Below are 14,882 nucleotides of genomic sequence, written 5' to 3' on the forward strand. Positions count from 1 at the left end.
AACTCATGCTCGTTGGCTCATTTCTCCTTTCCTATTCATCTATCCATGCGTCAGAAAGAGGGGTGAAAAATAAAGATATCAAGTTTCTAGATTGTTTTTCAAAGCTTTGAAATCGGTGGGTGCTCTTGTTGACTGCCACGAGTCAGCGGGCCATTCTTGATAGACTCAACTATGTGGTCGACGAACATTTTTTTTTTTCATTCGAGAACATGTGCATGAAGTTGGCACTGTTTACATTGTGCAAGCGGTGTGTGCTGCTCATAAATAGCGCCTCGCTCAGTCGTCGCCTAATAAAGATAATAAAAAACAAAGAAAGAAAGAAAGCAAGAAAGAAAGAAAGGAATAAAGGAATAAAGGAAGAAATAAAGAAATAAAGAAAGAAAGAAAGAAAGAAGGAAGGAAGGAAAGAAAGAAAGAAAGAAAGAAAGAAAGAAAGAAAGAAAGAAAGAAAGAAAGAAAGAAAGAAAGAAAGAAAGAAAGAAAGAAAGAAAGAAAGAAAGAAAGAAAGAAAGAAAAGGTGAATGCTATGATTTTGTTCTATGTGGTACGCGGTTTGTTAGTTAGCTCTATAGTCACGTAACTTTGTGTCGTTTTGTTTTTGTTTTTTTTTTATATAATTTCGCGCATGGCTGTGTCAGCGGTTTAGGAGGCTGGGCGCTGAGACTCACAGCCCGTCGCAATTTAAGGGTAAAACCTGGTATGTCTCCTTGGTCGGACTGTTCGGCAAGTTCAGCGTCAACACAAATGCCCCAAAAGATTGACAGAGAACAAAATGTCACACGGTGTCGTCAATGATTCTATGTTGTGACATCATCACTACATGCCGAATCTCAGGAAGTCGTGGCCCAATTTAAACGCCATTAACGACGTCATCGCGTGGCATTGTCGCCTGGTCAAAGATGCGCCGACATTGGAGGTACAAAGACATAAGACGGCATGCAGATAGTCGCAGGAGATTGGCGGTATATAGAGAGCTTTTGTATATGCTCTAGTTGGCGTTGCCTTAAGCGGTCTTTGACTGTAATCACTTACTTTGCTCTGTAAGAAATAAAAAGAAACAAAGGGAGAGATAGAAGAAAACCACCGAGCTCAGCTCTTCCTTAGTAGTGCGAGGCCGCCGTATTACTCTAATAAATAAATTATATCATTTGAATTGGTATGTATTATTATTTTATGCAGTAAGAGAACAGCGTTACTTTTTCACACTAATTGTAACTGTGAACAGGGAACTTTTGGACACTCTGTAACTTTAACTGTACCAGAATTACTTTTTTGGCTGAAGTTGGTGTGACACTGCTACACTTTACTAGTAATGTACCCATGACTGGCTTGGAGATAGGGTGAGCTTTGTGTCACATGTACTTACTCTCCGTCGAAACTAGAAGGCAGTTTGGAGTACCCCTAACTACTCCGTGGCTTGAAGCGATGAAAAGGTGTTTCACAGAGATTGTCGCTGACAAGTGTCTGATGTTCACAGCGTTCCTTTTGATCACCAAGGAAAAAGTCGTGCGGGTCTTAGCGTATCAATGGTTATGATCGTTGTTGCGTTGACTTCCGTAACATGAAAAAAAAGCGTTGCTGCGTCATAATTCTCTTATTACCGGGTGCTTTGTTAACAGCAATGCTTTCACGAATAGGGAGCACTCTATGGTCTCTCACTGTGACGCAGTGTTTTTTCGCATTGAGCGAATAGCGTGAAAAGTAGCTCTTTCGTTGTTTTTTTATGTTCCTGCCGGGGCTTCTTCGAAGTTGGATAGCAATGAATCGATGGCTTGGCTGGCGGGTGTTATGGTGGTATCATGACCAGCACCGATCTGCAGCACCTTTCTCTCGGCTGTGACAAATCCCCCCCTGCCGGACAGTTTAATTTGGCCTCGAGGTGATAGTGGCCATCTCGCTCGTTCTTCCAAGGCGCACGCACGCTTCACATTTTGGGCTATTTCTTCATTTTGTTGTTGGCGTTGCCGAACTTTGTCTCCGTTTTAGTGCCCCCTGTCAGGGCCTTGCACCCTGCTTATAGCGCAGACGCCCTGATGGTAGTAATAAATTACAAAAGAAGGAAACGAAAAACATGGGGAGTCCCCGAAGAGATAAGCCGGTTGCCGAAACGTAATTGGAAGCCACGGATATACGTCGAAAAAATAACAAAGGCGAGACGCATGAGATACTGCCGTGCGTCGATTGCACTTTACCTTCTTTTGTTTGTTCCCCTGTCTTCATTACCTTTCTAGCGCTCGATAATTTTTCCTATCTTTTGTTAACTCCAGTCCTTAAGTGTTACCCAGTGCCCACTTTAAAGTTCATTTGGCTGAATTTTATTGAATGTTTATATTTTTCTTGGCGCTAGCGCTGTCTTCTCTTTTCATCCATTCACGATCAATGACGCCGTCTGTTCGGAACTTCTCTGGCTTTCTTTATAACTTTGAAACTTTTTTATAGCTTTACGTTGAATTCGTCCTATACTTTCGGTATCACTCTCCTTTCTGTTATGCATCATATTACCTTTCGTCTTCTGCATTTAATAATTGCCGCGTTTATTTAGAGTCCGTGATAATCGAACATTTTAGGTGTCACTTCGTTCTCTGTCTGTCATGAAATCCTGTTCAGATATTAGCTTGTTGCTATTTCTTATTATTAATTTTTTATGTTGTTTGTTGGCAATAAAAATACTCTTGACGATTCGTTAACAGTGTTAATGCATCATTGACGCATCAAGAGAGTTATTTATAGCCGCTTAATTGCGAGCGATTTTTACTTGTTTGGAATAGCCTTCCCGATGAGGCAAAGCAATTTTTTGTCTTAGCACAGTTATTTCATACTATGAACTCTCAAGATGCGAGCTGCATGGACAGTATGAACGGAAGTAAAACAGCCATACACAATAAAAAACGAACAGTTTTGGTATCAAATAAATGTCAGGAGGCACAAACTTTTTCTATTACATTACTGGCATTGTCTTTTCAATTGTGTCGTGGACTACATCCGTTCTGTAGGCTGCTTCTGTGATTGTTTACAGACTAGGTTACGCTATTCAAAGAAATGTACTGAAATTAATCAATAAATAAGTAAATAAAATGAATATTGTTCGCTTTCATTTTGGTTATTATCCTACTGGAAAGAAAAAGAATTCATGCCAACTCGCTTGTAGAATTGAGCTAGAAAGCAAAATCTAATTTTTGTCGTTCCTTGAAACTCCCTCAACAGCTCGCAGGCTTCCGCAGCACTGTTATGCCGCATTCACTGTCCTCTGTCTTTGGTGTTGTCGATTATTTCACATTCACGGCGCTTTCTCTCAGCATTTCCAGGACATACGGTAGAGCGACGGCCCCTAAAAGGCGTTTGTCTTGGGTTAAAATTTCGAACTATGTTTTTTATCTGAACTGAGAAACGCTTTCTTCCAGTAAATCTGTCTGGATATATTCACTGTTTAGTGCAACAAGGCGGGGGGGGGGGGGGGGTGACTGAACTACTTCGTGGACGTTTGTCGGGATTAGCCGGTTTGCCGGTTACTGTTTTTACTAAACATTTTATTTACTTCTTTTTAACCAGTGAGGCGTCCACAATGAAGACGCCAAGAAAGGGTTTGGCTGCCTACTGTTAAACTGGCGTGTTACGAACAGATTTCAATGTTTTGAACGTTTATCAATAATTTACACGATACAGTTTTTACTTCAAATCAAACGAAATCAAATTTTATTTCCATCGTGTACAATCCTACATACCAAATCTTCGATTATAAAAAAGTATTTTTGCCGTGGCAACTATTATGTACTGTTTTTTTTTAATTTTTTAGGTTAACTGTTTTAACTAAGATAGTTGAGTATGATGCTATACTTGCATGAGATCATCTCTGAAAAGACCTGCTCAAAAATCTATCTGGCTTCGCCGCGTTGGAAAGAAAAGACAAGAAAATGAAAGACAAAGCCAGCTTTGCAAGATTAAAAAGGGGGCGGGGGCCTTTGGAAAAAGAAGGAAAAAGAAAAATGTTGGTATTATAGGGTTTCACTAGAAACAAATTCCGGTTTGCTGCACTGCACTGGAAGACAAGAGGGGAGGCGTAGAGGACAGAACAAAGTAAAACAAAAGAGGTCGTACAAATAATCACGTGCAGAAGGTGCGCGCGTTTTCATGGTGTGTGAGAACATTGCGCTCGTAGCACTCTGCTGCGTTGGTGTCTGAGATATTCATAATAAATAAATTCATCCGTTAACATTCTTACTTAACTAGGAGTAGCTGCAGTAGCGAGCGGTTGTCATCATGCAGGGTGCTGGTGGCAGTCACAGAAGACGGGATCGCCCCCTCCCGATGACTGCAGTCATCTCTGACGAAGTTCTCACAGCGAAAAGCATACCGCCTTGGTGGAACAGTGGCTACAGTGCTCGGCTGCTGACCAGAGGGTTGTGTGTTCCTTTCTGGTGGTGGTAGTCGCATTTCCATGGAGGCAAAATGGTAGAAGCCTGCGTACTGTGCGATGTCATGGTGCGCGTTGAAGAACACCAAAGGATCGAAATTTCCGAAACCCTCCAGTGCTGAGTCCTTCATATTCGTATTGTAATGTTCGGATGTAAAAACACAGATATTAATATTTTAATGTCAAAGGCGAATTATCTTACAAAGGCTACTCCGAGCCATAATCGACAAATTGGGGTAACTTTGCGTGGACGAAGTCCTAATAAGTTACATGGCGTTGAAGTGGCGCAGTGTGTTGCAGTTTGTTCTTTCGAAACCGTCATTAGTACCACAGAGAAAGCGTGTTTTTTTTTTTTGCTGCTTCTTGAAGTAATGTAGCTGCATCTGCGCCTGGCATTTTCTTGCGGACTGTCTTTTCCATAATGCGTGCTCGTTTCCCATAATGTCGCAGTGATTTGGAAACAACTGAAACGAGATGTGAAATCTTTTGTCGGTCAGTGTATGAATAAGCTAACCGACCCCAACTGCCGGCTGAAAGCTGCGTATTCTGAGATTATGATTGCGGTGGTCAGTTGACTTATTGCTTTATTTCACGAATGGTTAGGCGTGTTGTTCAATAAATTTTTTTGCTAGGTGAGTTTATTCGTGGTGTATTGAAGATGTCTTCTGTTTCAGATACCTACATAAATCAAAGTTATAAAATGCTGTGAGTTGAAACGCTTCAGCAATGAAACATGCTCTTCGAATTTGCTCCTGCCTCATTTGAAAGGGAAATAACGTCAAGAAACAGTAAATCATGCATGCACACGCGGTGACAGGTTTCCTTGAAAGTGTGTAGTGTCGTTTACGCGCGATCAACAAACACACACACACACACACACGCACACACACACACACACACGCACGCACGCACGCACGCACACACACAAACACACACACACACGCGTAAATTAGATGCGATGATGGCCGGTAGTTGCCTTGACAGTCGGGGTGGAACTCCGTGCCGCAATATGATACAGGAAGTCGGGGATGCGGAAGCGACCGCTGAGCAACCAGCGTTCAGTGGTCGTTTGACCGCCGTCCAGGCAGTGGGACTTCCTCGACAATAGGCGGATTGGCAGGAGCCTCTGCGCTGGAGAAAAGGATGCTGCTCCGAGAGACTCTATCAAAGGACTTGGCTGGATTAGGGAGTGCCAGTGGGGTTTAGGGAAAGAATGTGGAAAAAGAAAAAAAAGAATGAATGAACGAGAAGGCAGTACGAGACTGACCGTTGGTAGGGGTAAAGCAGCGTCAATGAGGCGTGCCGAGGGTCCCGTCTCTAAGCGTTCTTCTCTCTTCGTCACATCCCAACCCTCCCGCGCTTCCAGACTGTGTAGAGGGGAAAGAAGGGTTTTTCCCTACCAGTGGCGTGCTCCCCTACTGCGCCGGCTTTAATCAACGATAATGGAAAGCAAGGCAACAAAAGCTCGGCGCCAGCGCTGCCGAAATGGCTATCGACGGCTGGCGTGCGCGCGTGCTCCATGGTCTGAACCCCCCTCTGGTTTCCTCTTTTCGTGTTTTCTGAGCTGGCGCTGTGGAACTTCCTCGACTGCTGACGAGCAGTCAGTCGTTGGCGCATGTCTAGTCCACGAATTTTTCTTCCCTCCCTCTTCACCTCATAGAAACTCAGGGCTGCGCCGTCTCGCCGCGATGTGCTACTCGACTCGAGGAATGTCGCTGCCGCTTTCTCCATTTCGCAGTCGGCTGGCGCTCACTGCCCGCCTATTCTTTTTCCTTCCTTGTTCTCTTCCTGCACCGCTAGATTTCCACCAATTTAGATCTTCTAGCCTCACATCCTCTTTTCCCTGCGCTCGCCTAAGCACACTTCTTTATGCACGTGTCATTTCCTCAGCGCTTTTCAGTCTGTTGTGCATGTGGAATAGAGGCAATGTTAGGTTTGCGCAACCGAGGTGCCTACAGGCTTCTCAGGAGATCGCAGAGCCAACATGTACTTTTGGCAAACTGAAACTGTAACGTGTAGCGACGGCGTTGTGCCATCAGAAATGACAATGCCATTCCATTCGCTATTCGTTTTTTTTTCTCACCGTTGTGGTGCTGTTCTGTTCTTATATTCTAATTGCGAGCATTGACTACATGACCTATGGAAACGAAATTGACGTAAGAAAAGGGAGAAGCTCCTTTTGATGACCGAGGCTGTCTGATTGTTGGTTTCCTTGGTGTGGCTTCATCGTTATCGTTAGAGCACTGCCCGTAAAGAACGTCAAAAAGAACTTTGCTAAATTGAAAATCAAGCAATGTTAATGAGATTACCCACACAGCTACTATATGTAGCAAAAGTGAGAGTTTGTACTGCACACGTTTTAAATTTTAGAAACAATATTTTACCCCTGATTTTCTTGCCCGTTTTTGAGCACTTCTGAGTGCAATTCCGTATTTTTTGAAATTTCGTTGTGCTCAAGAAGTTCTAATGCTGTAGAACCTTTGAGGAGTGGCTTGTTGAGGCAAGACAAGAAAAAAATTGCTGCCTCACGTTGTTTCTCACAAGCGCCACAAGTACCGGAAAACCATACGTTAAAATAGAAGTTGCGATTCTCACAGCGCATAAGAACGCTGGTAGCAACAACAAATTTACTTTTTTTCTCGTTGTCTTACCCCCTTTTTTTCTAATCTGACAGTTAAAGGGACAATAAGTGTTGTTCTCATTTTTAGATTCTTCGGTTATTTTTTTTTTCTACATGATTCCTCTCTATCGCACAGAATGTAGCCTCTCTGTGAGAAAAATGTTTAGCATGAACTAGGCTAGGAGAAAAAAATACAGCCCTCGTATATTCTCCTGTTTATTTTCTGAACAGAGCTGATGTGGATATCGCTACGCGGCATCTGCCAGTGATACTACTTTCTTCTGTGGTACGTCTGACATATCGATATGACTCTGTCCCACTGGTGTATTTGACGATACTTAGAGTGTTGCCTTCTCTACGCAGGTCTGGGCACCAACAGAGCTCGTGGGAAGCTGTGTTCGACAAGCTACGACCGTCGGAATCGTGGGAACCGTGGGGCTTTCTATTCCAATGGACGTTAGGGGACACCACCTTCGCGCCAGCTTCAGGCGATGGCAGCAAGGTGAGTTTTCATCTCCTGTTTGTTTGCAGACCTATCCGTCAATCGTTGCCTAAAATTTTCATATGCATCAGCGGAACACACGTGCAGTGCAGACGACCTTGCATTCTGATAAGTAAACGTTTTCTATTTATGCACTGGAGTAGGGGCCGGAACATGCAACTGCAATAGCCCGAGGTAGGGCTATTAAACTAAGTTTGTGGTACTTATCAATGTTTTTATTTTACTTTAACCTGCGGCTTATAACGAGACGAAACAATTAATTAGTATCTACGGTTAAATGTCCCAGAGCCAAGATTTGATTTGGGAAGATGCCGTAGCAAAGGGCTTCGATAATCTCAACCACCTACCGCTCCTACGGGCCTCCAGAATTTCGTCTTCATCGCCATGCGACCGCGGCGACTGGGATCGAACCCGCAACCTTCGTATCAGCAGCCGAGTACCGTAACTGCTACATCACTGTGGCGGGCAAGAAACAATTGACATTGTCATTACTTAACCCTAAGGGCAACACAGGGAAATCACAATGCTCTCACGAGGCGCTGATTAAGTTACTTTGACGTTCCTGAGTCGAGTGTATTGCTCTTACGCCGCCCCGCAGATTTCTGCTCTTAACCCTGGTTTTCATTACCTCCTGGGCAGGCCCAGCTTTCAACAGGCAATCATGTCATTGATGATATCACCTGACGTTTTGCTCTAAGCTTTATTTGGGGTGCCTGTGTACTTCACGTCTCTGTACTACCAAACGAGTGAACGTCGCTGCCGGACGACGCCTGCATACAGCATATTTCTTGACTTCTAAGACTTATAAAGTCTTCCCATTTGAATATAAAGACTGGTGCAAAAGCTTTATCCTAACCTCGATATTGAAGTAAAGCTTTATCGCCACTCGTTCAATACAGGTCACGTGATCGCGTGCCTTCTTGCATCAAAGGTCGTGAGAGCTCGTATAAGCTCGCCTGTTGCTGTCCTGTTAATTTGTTTTCACGGATTACTTGTTTTTTTTAATGAGAAATGCGCGCAAAGTAAGTTCTACTTTTTCTCCATTTATTTTTGTTTTGTTTATTGTTGAGATATCTTCTGTTAGCATACATTGTGATTGTAAGGCCATTTTTGTGGGCAAAAGGTGCACACCAACGAACAAAGCCCGCTGCAAAAGTATTTCTTCTCGCTGATTGGTCACCGTCGCTTAGGCGTTTGCCGCAACAGTTTGGCGGCTTCATTTCATTATACAAAGTATATTCCGTATATTAATCACTAATAGGTGTAAGCAATTTTTTTTTCTGTGGCGAGGTTTAATTTGTTGCCTGATACCTGCAAGATGGTTTCAGTGTAGGTAATACTTGCGGAACAGAGGTGATTGGCGTTTCAGACTGCGCTGCCGCCGAAGTTTTTAGCCTGTCAGAGCAATGCCTCTGCGTTCGATTATAATTGTCTATTTATTAGCACATAATTGTTGAACACATTATGTAGTACAGAACAAACGTGTATTGTCGCAGGTGCCAAAGTAAAAAACTGGGGGGTTTGGCAAGAAATAAAAAAAAAGGTACTCATGGTACAAGTTAGCAGTCAACTAAGTATGATGGTATAAGAAGTTCAACTATTGCCGTACATTTCGAGTTTGGAGTATGTAACTGCCTGAAGTTGCCTTGTCTGCCGTTGTGCGGCAACCCGATGGGTGGCACAATTTGGTCGTAAGGGAACGTCCCACGAAGCGAAGGCGGCGTGCTGCGTGTTTGTTTTGTGCGCGTGGTCAGTGAAGTTGTGTATATGGCCGTCGTGTGTGTCGTGGTGTGCAGAGTTCACATCCCGGCCAATCGATGTGCTCTATCTAAATTGCGCCCCCGTCCGCAATGATCCCCCGGCCTCGCCGCGTGCGCTGCGAACTGCAGCTGCTTCATTGCTCTCCGGCTGGCCTGCCCTTGACGCCGCTGTAATCGACGCGGTCGACTGGCCTCACTGCGATACGAGAGAGAGAAAAAGAGCGATAGATGATTTGGGTTTGTGTACACTTCGTGTTGCCTAATGCGCGCATTTCGCAATTGGGAGGGGGGGGGGGGGGGTTGAAGGACTTCGTACGTCTTGACTTTTGTGTTCTTACGATGTTGCTGTAGGTTAAATGCAAAACTTCTCGTTTACTGGACTTCGCAGCAGGTTTTAGAACCCCGGGCGGGCAGTTGAAGTTATTCTGAAGCCCCCTCACTTCCTTAAACTTTAATTTTTCTTTATTCCTTCTTTTATTCTTTATTTTTTTGGTTTTTTGTCACGTCAGAACTTCGAGTTTAGTTTCATGTTTTTGCTTCATGTAGTTCCCGTCTCTTTCGAGATACTCGAACGTACATGAATACTTAATGTCAGTGATATCATAATCGCTGTGCGCCACTTTTTTAATACGCAAGTGTTTTATGCAGGGGCCCACCACGGTTCCGCTGACGTATTTACGTCACGGATATGATGTCATAAAATTTGCAGCAACAAATCGCAAAGAAAAAACGAAAGATGAAAATGCTAAAAAATGCTGGGTGCCGAACCTTCGACCTCTCTCTCCACAGCGCGTGGCGCGAAACCGCTGTAGGCCACGAGGCGTACGTTGTCGAACGCCATGTGCCGTTGGCGGTTCGCAAAACTCGGCAACTTCTGTGCGTTTTCGTCGCGAGCAGCGAGATGTCGCGAGAGGTAAAGATCGTCGCCCCGCGCGTACACGATAAGCACGTGCCGCCCATGGGCGTCGGCCGTCTGCGGCGCTTATTTCGGCCGCTTCGTACCTCTTGTGCTTCCACCACAGATTTGCTTTGCAGTTACAGTGGCTAAAAAGAGCACGAAGCTCACTTCGCTCGCCGCCGCGTCCGCGTTTGCGAAAGGAGCGCGCTGCTGACACGCGAAGAGGTAGGAATTGTGGCAGTTATTCGCGCTCGTTCTGTGTATACTTGTACGTTCGTTTCGTGCGTCTGTTTTGTTTGTTCGTTTGAGCAGTGCACTTTAAGTGCTGAGCGGTGGCAGTTGCGAGTCCGCGCTGGTCCCGTGTACGCTCATTTCTGGCGTGCTTTCTGCTTGAGGTGCGTGCTGGAAGTTTCTAGCTGCTTGCCGTTTGCGTGACATCACAGCGGCTGTAGCATTCATTCCTTCGCCCTTGTGGCTAAACAATGCACATTAAACGCTCAACTTCCTCTTTGCATACACGTTTCACTTCGTGTTATACTCTAGACCAAGGGATCAGCCATGTTTTTTTTTTTGTTCGTGCTTGTGTCGTACGCGTGTATAGCGCGAACCGTGTAAAGAACTTATTGAAACGACGCACAGACGCAAACACCTGCAGCGGTGGTCTAGTGGTTATGATGCTCGACTGCTGAACCGAAAGTCGCGGGATCGACTCCCAGACGCGGTGGTCGCATTTCGATGGAGAAGAAATGCTGACGGCCTTTCTACTGTGAAATGTCAGTGCAAGGTAAGGAACGTGACACGCTCGAAATTTCTAGAGTCCTACACTGCGGCGGGATTCATAACCGTACCAGGATATTGGCCGGCAAAACGCGATATATTTTACGTGAGCTCGCTTCAAAAAGTTTACTGTGTATACTGAAAAATATGACCACTTTACGGTTGTCACTGAGTAGTGGGTCACGTATGTGGCAAACTGGTCTCACTATGCAGCAGGGAGAAGAGTCTTGGATGCCAGACGATTGCGCTGCTATACAAATTTTCTAGCGAAGCTCTGTGTTTGCAGAGAGTTTTTACTGGATAGCTGTGCAAGAAAATAAGAAATAGTTGTTTCGAGGCAAAGCTGAATGTTCACTTATTATTAGCGAATTCGATGGCAAAGCGTCCTTACGAATGAAGAGCTTTGTGAATTCGGTGTTTGATCTTTGTGTGCTAAGGATTCTTAGTACTCGACCCAACAAACAGAGCTCCGTAACTTAATTGGCGCCTTCATATCGATCACCAAGAGTCAATATAAGCACGAGCAAGAAAACGTCTACGCACGTGTCATGCACCGTTGATTTGGAACCTGTGCGTAATCTTTGTCCTCGTTTTTATATTCGTGTTGCTAGGAAGGTCACCATTTTTGCGAATTCATTTTTGCATCGTTCACCAGGAAGCAGCAATTACGACTGCGACAGTACCAGACGCTTGTTTACTTTTCTTTTTCTAGATCGACAAAGTGTGTGCATAGTATGCCCAGGCCTTGGCAGAGATTTCAGATAGGCAAGCCTGGCGCGTCGCTCAATTCTTTCTTCTAGCAGAAGACCCGAGCAATACAGAAGAGGGAAAAAAACAAACAAACAAAGGAAGCGGGTCGAAGCAGCCAAGAATTGTGTGTAATGACACGGGCAGGATTAGTTGGAAGAATGCATGGCCCTGCTCTGTATAGAGCGGGGGGCTTTATTCTGGCTTTCGCGATTACACAGCTGCGCAAGGAGCGCAAATAAAAGACGGCCCGTGACCCCCGGCTCGTGTTCGCTGATACATGTCGTGATTAACATACACACAGCCGCGCCGAGAGAACGGTAATTACAGGCGGCAGCGCCCGGGTAGCGTTCGGCGATCCAGATTATAGTGTTTATGCTGTTATCCCCTGGAAACGTTGCCCGCCTTCTCCCTGCTCTCCTTTGTTTTATTTTATGGATTATCGAAAAAGTACGTCGGAGAACGGTAAACGGGGATCATTGAAGTCAATCGCAAATAAGCAAGTAAAGCGTTTTCGCAGAGTTCTTATTCTGCAAAAGTAAGAGATGGTGATGTATGGGTGTAATCCTGGCTTTTACTTTATTTTCAGCGATGGAGCTCTATATAGTTACCTGTAGCTCGTTCTTACGTGAGATAATTGAATGTGTGCATGTCCCGAAGAAGTAATGTCCAACTTTTCAGTTCATACGGCTAGTGACTCTGCTGAATGGTCAGTGCCTCTCCAATCAACTTTTATTATGACGAAGAGAATAGCTGATGGAAGCCCTCCTAATTCGGAATGGTGGTGCGTCCTGACAAAAATTTCACCAGAAAATAACCACGACTCCGAATGGCTTCATAATGATAGCTATGGTGACGAATTGTGGCCGAGTATATTGCATCAAGCCGGTATTGCAAATATTCGCAAACTAAAAAGTCGGCCAACAAAAGAAAGCACTGTACACAACACTGCAGCATTTGTTCACGGTTAGTCCATACGTATACATATTGAATCGATGTAGTGAGCTAACGTACACTATACCTCACCAACTGCTTCAATGCCTGCGTTCGGGCTAGTGTGGTTGGCAGCTCCATTGACCACGACTGTACTTGGCAATGCGCAAGCGCATCTACAAGTTTGTATCTATACAGAGCGCCTCTAGATACGGTGTTTCCCCCTTTGTTTTGTTTTTAACCACAACTGAGTGCCCTCAGAGTCTAATCGAATGCGCTATAGATCAGTTGTGCCACTAGTCGCGGCGTATAAATGTGTGTGGCTGAGGCAACTTTGTAAAGAGACGGTTGGTAGACGTACCAATCTATTTCAGTTCGGCACGTCCGAAGCCTTATTTCAATTATTTTTCACTTTACGTTTGTGCTGGCATCGTGCGGGCTTTGACGTTTCCAAATCACAATATGATTACGCGGTATATCGTATAGTGGAGGGAAATTTCGACCATCCGGTGTTCCTTAACGCGGACTGACGTGGCACAGTACACATGCCTGTAGCCTTTCGCCTCCATCGAAACGCGACCGCCGAAGCTGGGTTGGAACTTACGACCTTTCAGTTTAGGGTGGTACCCGCGGGCGCGTTATTTCATTTCCGCCGCGTTGATCTTGAGTTAGTAATATTTATTTCGCCACCCAACGGAAAAATCTGCAGCCGTCGCTAGGTAAACGTATCTACTTAAGTGGATAACTTCCAGTGCGTGGATAATACAGCCGATGGGGTTCATAATTCTTAAAGCAGGCAACTTCAAAGCTTGCAGTTAACTCGCAGCACACTAAGTAACGTCGACGAAATGAACGCACGCTGGGAGTGTTGTTTGAAGGGAACGTGCTTTATTGCAAAGACCGGCGGGCGTAATGCTTCTGTGGTGAAGTGTTATGCGTTAGTAAATTATCTTTAAAAGGAATCTCTATTGCGATAGCGCAATTGCAACTTGACAGTCACTCGGATGCTTATTCTTGATAACGTTGTAAAGATCTGCGATTACGCGCAAAACTGTGATCGTGGCATTTACGGAGAACGGAAGTGTCTGAGATAAAAGGCATGCATATAAAATCATGATGGCGAGAGTGGTATCGTTAGGTCTCGCGAGTTCCGAGACGCATTATTAGAAGACGTATATTTTGTTTCTGAGAATGAACCATGTCCTCCGTTTTAAGCAATGCGGTGTTTTTCGTCATTTTCGCTCTCCTATTTTGAAAAGATGTCATTCTCCATATTCCAACTACATTTAGACAGCTGAAAGTCGTTGTGATAATGAGCTAAGAATGAAAAAAAGCCCATTAGCGAGAAAACAATGAACTCATGAGTGCATTGCATCGCGTCGTTCTCGAGAGGCTTAAGTAACAGTTGTACCGACGACGCGTAATTAGCCGCAAATGACTTGTCGCGCATTCTCCAATGACGCCTCACTATAGCCACCGGCGCTTTTATTTTTGGGCGGGTCTTTGTTAGGACAAAAGCGTTCCTGACTCATTTCTCGTTGCCCCGCATGCATCGCTCAAGACTTCCCCATTCGTGTCAATCGTCATTTTATGCTGCAACGTCTCGCTCGCCTCTCGCGCTCTTCATCGCGGAAGACCGAAAGGATTGGGGAACCCCCCTTCCCTCCATATTTTCGCAATGTTTCCCTATACCCTTCATCCCATCACTCGTGCATCGCTTTTCCCGCGATGGTTCTTCACGTATAGGTTGCGGCGTCTTCGTTGAAACCCTTCTGCCCAGTGCGCACACGATGCGGTTGCGCCGCACCTCACTTCCACGAAACGAGGCCTCGATATCACGGACGTGACTCCCACCAAACCTCTGCGAGATTGGTTTTTCCCTATATGTATAGCACGCCTGCTGCCGGTTTTTTTCTCTCTTTATTTCTTTTTTTTTGTTTTCAAACTTCCTTCTTTCTTTCACTGGCTTTTTTTCTCTCCTCCGCAATTCGCAATCTGTGCCGTTCTTCAGTCTACCCGGTTGAATAAAACGCTGACATAAAGAAACAAAACAGAGCGGCGTAACCGGTACCGCTAGGAGCGAAATAAGGGCGCATTCTCTTTGCATGCTTTCAGATCTGAATTCTTCTTACCTGCGTACCGGGGGCCCTCTTTTTTTGCTGCAATTTATGACGCTAGCTGCTAAACTTCTGATACTTTACCTTTCTTTCTTTCTTCCTTTCTTTCTTTCTTTC

General features: G+C 44.9%; 1 protein-coding gene across 1 annotated transcript in view; it reads left to right on the plus strand.

The window, feature by feature from the left end:
• Positions 1-1,320: 1,320 nt before the first annotated feature.
• LOC119178611 (uncharacterized) overlaps positions 1,321-14,882 on the plus strand; it is a 243,067-nt gene continuing 229,505 nt past the window's right edge. Inside the window, exons 1-2 of the mRNA XM_037429824.2 lie at positions 1,321-1,340; positions 7,395-7,533. Of these exons, the coding sequence (XP_037285721.2) occupies positions 1,321-1,340; positions 7,395-7,533 (159 nt within the window). The remainder of the gene's footprint in view (positions 1,341-7,394; positions 7,534-14,882) is intronic.

Source organism: Rhipicephalus microplus, chromosome 1 (assembly GCF_043290135.1).
Source record: "Rhipicephalus microplus isolate Deutch F79 chromosome 1, USDA_Rmic, whole genome shotgun sequence".
NCBI lineage: Eukaryota > Metazoa > Arthropoda > Arachnida > Ixodida > Ixodidae > Rhipicephalus > Rhipicephalus microplus.